At 33.4% G+C, this 7,014-nt stretch overlaps 1 protein-coding gene across 1 annotated transcript in view; it reads left to right on the top strand.

Moving 5' to 3' along the window:
- The window catches only part of LOC107872127 (S-adenosyl-L-methionine:benzoic acid/salicylic acid carboxyl methyltransferase 1-like), an 8,467-nt gene extending 5,829 nt beyond the window's left edge, over window positions 1-2,638 (top strand). Inside the window, exons 3-4 of the mRNA XM_047412258.1 lie at window positions 464-717; window positions 2,275-2,638. Coding sequence (XP_047268214.1) covers window positions 464-717; window positions 2,275-2,638 — 618 coding nt within the window. The remainder of the gene's footprint in view (window positions 1-463; window positions 718-2,274) is intronic.
- The last annotated feature ends 4,376 nt before the right edge of the window (window positions 2,639-7,014 follow it).

The following is a 7,014-nucleotide window of genomic DNA, read 5'->3' as shown; positions in this document are numbered from 1 at the left end:
ATCATACTTATTTTAGATAGTTAACTCTACGTTTTGAACCACCAATAACAAGTACCTGTATTTCGGCCATACTTATTTTAACCAACTGACTCTATGCTTTGAACCACCAATAACAGGTACCTGTATTTCGATCATACTTATTTTACATAGGGGCAAAGCCACCTTATGACTAGGGGGTTCATCCGACTTCGGCGAAAAATTATACTATTTATAAATAAAAGGGCAGCCCAATGCTCTAAAGCTACCGCTTACCTTGCATTTCTGCCAAAGGCTGTTTCCGAGGATTGAAAATTATACTATTTATACATTGTTAAAAATATTTTATATATATATATAGTTGATGTTGAACTCCCTTTGGCTAGTTCGTGTGCTTACTGTTTTCGATTTTGAACCTACCTTAATAAAAATTCTAATTCCACCACTGATTAGCAACTGACTCTAGATTTTGAACCACCAATAACAGGTACCTGATGGTATACAGAATAACGAAGGGACTATTTATGCAGGAAGTACAAGCCCACCAAGTGTCCATAAAGCATATTATGACCAATTTGAAAAAGATTTTGCAACATTTTTAAAGCATCGTTCGAAAGAATTGGTGAAAGATGGACATATGATATTGACAATTCCTGGCAGGAAAAATGAACAATACTATAGCAAATTGGGTCACTACTTGTTGGAGCCATTGGCTAGGGCACTCAAACATTTGGTTGTAGAGGTAAAAAAAACTCACAACCTATGTTGTTCGAATTTTTCAAAAATATATTATATTTGTAACGAATTCTTCAAAAATGTACTATTTTTAAAAGATTCAACATGCACCGAACGATATTTTTGAAAAGTCCGAGCAACATAGCTTAGAGCATCATAGACCAGAGGCGGATCTAGAATTTAAAGGTTATGGGTTCCTAACTTATAATTTTTACCACTAGACGAATAACACACTTTGTTTGTGGGTTCCCAACTTATAATTCTTATATATTTACTAGTTTTTTCAATATAAATTCAAGAATCGTACGAAAGTTATGGGTTCCCGAAAACCCGCACGTAAAGCTGTGCATCCGCCCCTGGCATAGACATAAGACAAATTTTTAAAATAATTATGCCCTATGTTGCTCGGACTTTCCAAAACTGTAACGAATTCTTTAAAAATGTACTATTTTTGAAAGATTCAACATGCATTTGTCGATATTTTTGAAGAGTCCTAGCGACATATATAGCTTAGACCATCATAGACATAAAACAAAAAATTTTAAATAATTATATTTTTAAAAATACAATAAAGAAAATATTACTAGTACTATTTCTTTTGTTGTATTTTATGAAGAACTATTTGACTAGAAATAAGAAAGGAATAAAAACTTTTGAAATTTGTGATTTGAAATGTGACATGTTGCTCCCAAATAGACAGATAAATATGTGTGGTCGTATAAATAATGGAGTGTAGAGTATTGAGTATCATCCCACAATGACTTTGTGTTTAATTATTTACTAAATTAAAGTAATGTTAATTATCTATTCAAGTACAAAATCTAAAGTATATTACAACTAACTGACTAAAAAAAATAATGCTCAAGTATTTTTATGTTATCAATGAGACAAATGCTCCAGTGATTATGGTTGGTTTTCCAATTCTATTGAATTCTCCAACTATTCCATCTTAAATTACCTATGCTTGCTAATTAAGAAATATGCACAATTAAAGACACAATCAAAAGTGATAATCCATATTAAGGTAGAAATAAGGCACATGACATAATCATGCGCTTTTAACTTGACTTCAGATCACATCTATGACCTTCAACTTTGGACGTGCACAACTAAACACTTAAACTTGTATAAATTTAAATAAGTAGATACATATGCCCTATGTGACATCCTACGTGGCCAATTTTTGTCCTATGGGGCGTCCTATGTGTATTATGCCACCTAGGACGTTCGTGTCTAATTGTTCAAATTTTTAAGTGCTTACTTAGACACATCAAAAGTTGAAGGTCGTAGATGTGATTTGAGGCCAAGTTAAAATGGTATGTTTATGTATTATGCCTAAAAATAATAGTCATACATCAATATTCATGATGCACCATAATCCTAGAACTTGAAGTTTAGCTCTACGTAGACTTGGAAGAAAAAAGTCAAATCATCCAAAGAAACAAATCAATGATTGGACTAGTTTGAGGTGTCTAGATGTGCACTGTCAAAGTTAGAGCTAGCTCTTACTTGTCAGTTGAAACCAAATTTAAGTATCTGTTTACGTATTATACGATGAATGTTGGGCTCGATAGAAGAAGAGAAAGTGGATTCATTCAACTTTCCTGTATACTATCCATCTCCAAGAGAAGTAATGCATATAGTTGAGAAAGAGGGATCTTTCACCATTAATGTCTTGGAAACTTTAGAACACCATGTTGATTTAGATGATGCTTATGGTGATGAAGATTGCAATAGTAATCCTAATGGGTACAATAAGGCACAATGTGTAAGAGCTTTTGCTGAACCTTTACTACTTAACCATTTTCGTGATGATGAATTATTGGTGGATAATGTGATCAATAAGTGTAGAGAGATTTATGTCAATTGCATGACAAAAGAAGATGCTATGTTCACAAGTGTTGTTGTATCCTTGACCAAAAAATAAGAGATAAAGCATTCAAACTATGATCAAAGTTGCTACGACACATTCCAACTTCACATTGGTGCTATTATCCTCCTGAAATCAATTTTAGCATATTTTTATCACCCTTTTGTGCTGACATGACACCTTTATTACATAAAAATGGAGCCCACATCAAAGGTGCCACTTCAGCTAAAAAGGGTGACAAAAATACACTAAATTTGAGTTCAGGAGATAATAGGATCCTGTGAAGTTGGAGTGTGTCATAGCAACTCTGGTCATTATTCGAGGAAGGACTAGATGCTTTATTCAAAAAATAATTTAGGTCAAATCATCATGGTCTTATGTACTTTTTAAGTTTTTAATTGGAGTATGTATTCGACTTATTGAGATAATTTTAAGATGTATTTGATATCTTTTCCTTTTTAACAATAATCACTTGCCATGTAATGATAATCTTAGGGGTCGTTTGGTTTGAAGATAAGTTATGTCGGGATTAGTTATACTGAGATTAGTTATGTTGAGATTAGTTATCTTGGTATTATTGTTTAGTGGTTGTTTAGTTTATGATACTAAAAATAACATACATCGCATTTTTTCTAAGAATATATTGTTTGTTTTCAAAACTACCCTTCACCTTATATATGTGAAACGTGACAATCAAAGGGATTTGGAGGGTAATTTTGTTATTTCATGGCTTAATCCCAAGATAAATTATCTTTGGATTATTATACCACCAAAAGGATGGGATAACTTATTCCGATACTATTTGTTAATTTCGAGATAAGTTATCCCGAACTTACCAACCAAACAAGACACCAAATTTTTTATTCCTGGACTATTTTTTTAATCTCGAGACTATTTATTTTAATACCTTACGCTAAACGACTCGTTACCTTCTGAGAGATCAATGATAATTCATAAGTGTGTATTTCTTGTCAAATTTCAATGAGATTATTGTTCATAAAATGCCATTGCAACTTGAAATTGTCATTTTTTGGGACCCTTCGATTGCTATTGCTCAAATATTTATGGTCCTAGTGGATGACATAAAAAGAAAAGCATTACTTGTGTTGAGTTTAAAAGGTTGAATAGTAATGTGAGTACTAGGGTCATGACTCAACTAATAGATAGTTATGATCTAAGAAAATCATAACTTTTCTTGATTTTAATTTTTTGTTAATAAAGAAAGTGACATGAATTGATCGTACCTAATCAATAATATATGAAATATAGATTATGATTGACTAGCTATTCACGCTGTTCTGAAAATCCTCACAAAAAATGATGAATTTCCTTTGTTCACAATCTATATATCCTTTAGGACCGCAATGCGTTTTCTCTATTACAAAGTCGATCGCCTAATGTGAAAAAAAACATGCAATTTTCCTACAACTATAATTGTGATGCATTTATTTATAGACTGGGAGAACAATTTAATGCGCTAGCAGGATGAACCTGAGCTGATCCAATAGATATTTTCAACAAATAACAAGTTGTACGTATAGACACTTAATTTTATTCCTCCCAAAAATCCAATTCATCTATTTTTACTTCACTTTATCGTATAACCTCATCTACGTGATTATACCTCACAACAATACAAAAAATAACAAACTAACCACTCAACCAATTAAATCTCAACACCATCTACCTTATCCTAACCACCTACCTCACCCCTAACTCACGTTACCCCATCCACGTACCCCCTCTTGGTTACGTTTTTTCTTGTATCACTAACAGAATAATCATATCACACACAAATAGAGGTGGGGACCACTGGATTTTGGCCAAGATTCCATTTTTCTTATTGAATAACAACACAGAAACATATATGCAGGGACCCAGCTCCACCGAAAAGAAAAAAAGGGACCATCATCTTCCATACTTGCTCACAATTCACACAGATATACAGGATTCACCATACAACAATTGGGGACACACAAAATCCATCCATTCATCTTACATATTCTCTCACTGAACACATCACACACCTCATCGGAAACTTATACACCCACATAGTGGTATACACACGCATACACGCTGCAAGGGAAAAAAGCAGTGAAAAAGAAAAGAGCAAAAAAAATGAATTGATCGGAGAGAGGGGAAATCGAGGAGTAAGGTAGCCGGAAAGAATAAAAATTAGAGAGGGAGAGATCGATTTAGAGAGGACAGATAGAAAACAGAGAGGGAGAGAATAGGGTCAATAAGGGAGCTCGAAATTCTACCCGTTTTCTTCGATCTCTACCATCACTGAGCTCACCGGAGCTCCGGGGTTGCGAAGATAGTAGTTCCGGCGACCAACTCCTCAAAAATAGTCCAAAACGCCTAGGAATCCACCGGAAATAGTAAACCAGCGATCGGAGTATAAAACCCCAGCCATTCCAGTCCGTTTCCGACCAAATTCTGGGGAAAATGACCAAAATCAGTTAAAGGGCGTCGTTCGAGGTTGAGATTGCTCGAGTTGAGGTTTGCCCGTTCTTGGCCCGTTGGTTTATCTTATTTAATCAAACAACACTTTGATCCCGAAAGGTCCAATTTCTAACTCTATTTTTCTTAAATTCCATGTGATTGTGTTTGTGATTTTTTTGGGTTGATTTGTTGCGATATGTGTTTGTGTTGAATGATTGATCTCGAACGGTGCAATTTGGATGAAAATGATATCTTGTGGATAATTGAAATCGGTAATTAGTTAACAAAATCGGGGTGAGAATTGGAAACGGATAGAAAAATTAATGTGATTTGTTCGTATTGATTGATTAATGTTTGTTTGTTGTAAAGTAGGCGTTGGATTTGCTAAGTTTGATAATATCACATTTAGATCGAATTGAATAGGCAAAGAATATCACATTTTGAATGATGAAAATGTTTGTTGAATGGTCTTGATTTATGAATTCGATTCAAGTGTATTCATTTGGCCGGGAATGCCCCGAAGCTTTATGTACTTATTCACCGGGGAATGTCCGAGGCATCTTGTACTCGGTGGACATTCGCAATGAAGGCCCGAGGCGTCGGGTAGAGCATCAGTTTAGGATTAGTTTAGAATATGATTTACATTTCTGCATTTTTCTATTTTTGGGACTGTATAATTTAACTGGGCATTATTTTGGTTTTGAATTTTGTTTGATTTGTTTCGTTTTGCTTGTTTTGTGTGTTTATGTGGTTTGTACATTTTATAGTGTCAAAATTAGCCGATACATTCCACCGAGTGACCATGGTCGAACCACGGGATCGAGGGGTGTCTAACACCTTCCCCTCGGTCAACAGAATTTCTTAGCCGGAATCTCTGTTCGCAAACCAGTCTTAAAGAGTCAAATCGTTTTGAAAAGGATTTTCCAAAGGTGACTTGACACACCGGATTATGTCAAGTTGAGTTTAAATAAAAATAATCCTTTTCTAAATAATTCTTTATTTTGTCACTTCATAATAAAAACTCTTTTCAAACTTTAAAAATATAATCTTTTTGGTTGTAAAAAGGAGTGTGACAGCACAAATAATGTTTTATCGATATGTACCTACCTCACTTTGTTTGATGGTGGTTTGTCATGATTTTCATAATGTAAGATATTATACGGTACGGTATAATACTGTACAGTATAGTAAAATGTTTGGATGGATTTTATCGTTCATTGTTGTTTAATAACAGTTTTATTGTTGGGTTTGATGGTATATATGGTACTGATCATAACTGAAAAGATTTCTAAAATGTCCTTAATTATTATAAATGTTAAATTTATCAATAATTATTAATAAAATAATTTTTTTCTACTAATTTGTCACAAATTATGCTACGTAAATATATTTAAATTTATGTAAATTCTAAAAAAATTAGTAAAAGAGTATATCAAAATAAATGTAATCGAATTCATTTTTTATAGTAACAAATTTTATTTTATTTTTGATGTTTTGAGACATGACATCAACACAAGTACAAAGGTTGAATGCATCTTTTGTAAATACTATGGGTGTGTTTGGCATGGAATCCAAAAAACTAGGAAAATAAATTGTTTCTTATTTTCTTGTGTCTGTTATGCAAGTAGGAACATATTTCTAAAATTATTTATATATATTTAACACAAAACAATGAGAACGAATAGGACAAGGGGGGTAGGATAAGAAGAAAAAAATTATTTATTCTTATAAAAATTATTTTGGTGTGGGGGTAGTCATGGAGTGGGAGGTCAGGGTAAAAACGGCGGGTGGTGTAAGAATTTTTTTTTTTGAAAATAAATAAAAATTAATTTTTTTGGAAAGAGGGGGCCTAGCAGGGGTGGGGTGGGTTAAGAATTATTTTTTGAACTTTTAAAAAAATAAAAAAAGAAATTGGCGAGAAAGGGGGTTGGTAGATGGAAGGGGCCAAGGAGGGGTAAGGGGTGAGGGTGGGATAAGAAAAAGTTTTG

This window comes from Capsicum annuum, chromosome 5 (assembly GCF_002878395.1).
Source record: "Capsicum annuum cultivar UCD-10X-F1 chromosome 5, UCD10Xv1.1, whole genome shotgun sequence".
NCBI lineage: Eukaryota > Viridiplantae > Streptophyta > Magnoliopsida > Solanales > Solanaceae > Capsicum > Capsicum annuum.
Note: the sequence above shows the minus strand (reverse complement) of the source record. Positions and strands in the feature narration are given on the sequence as shown.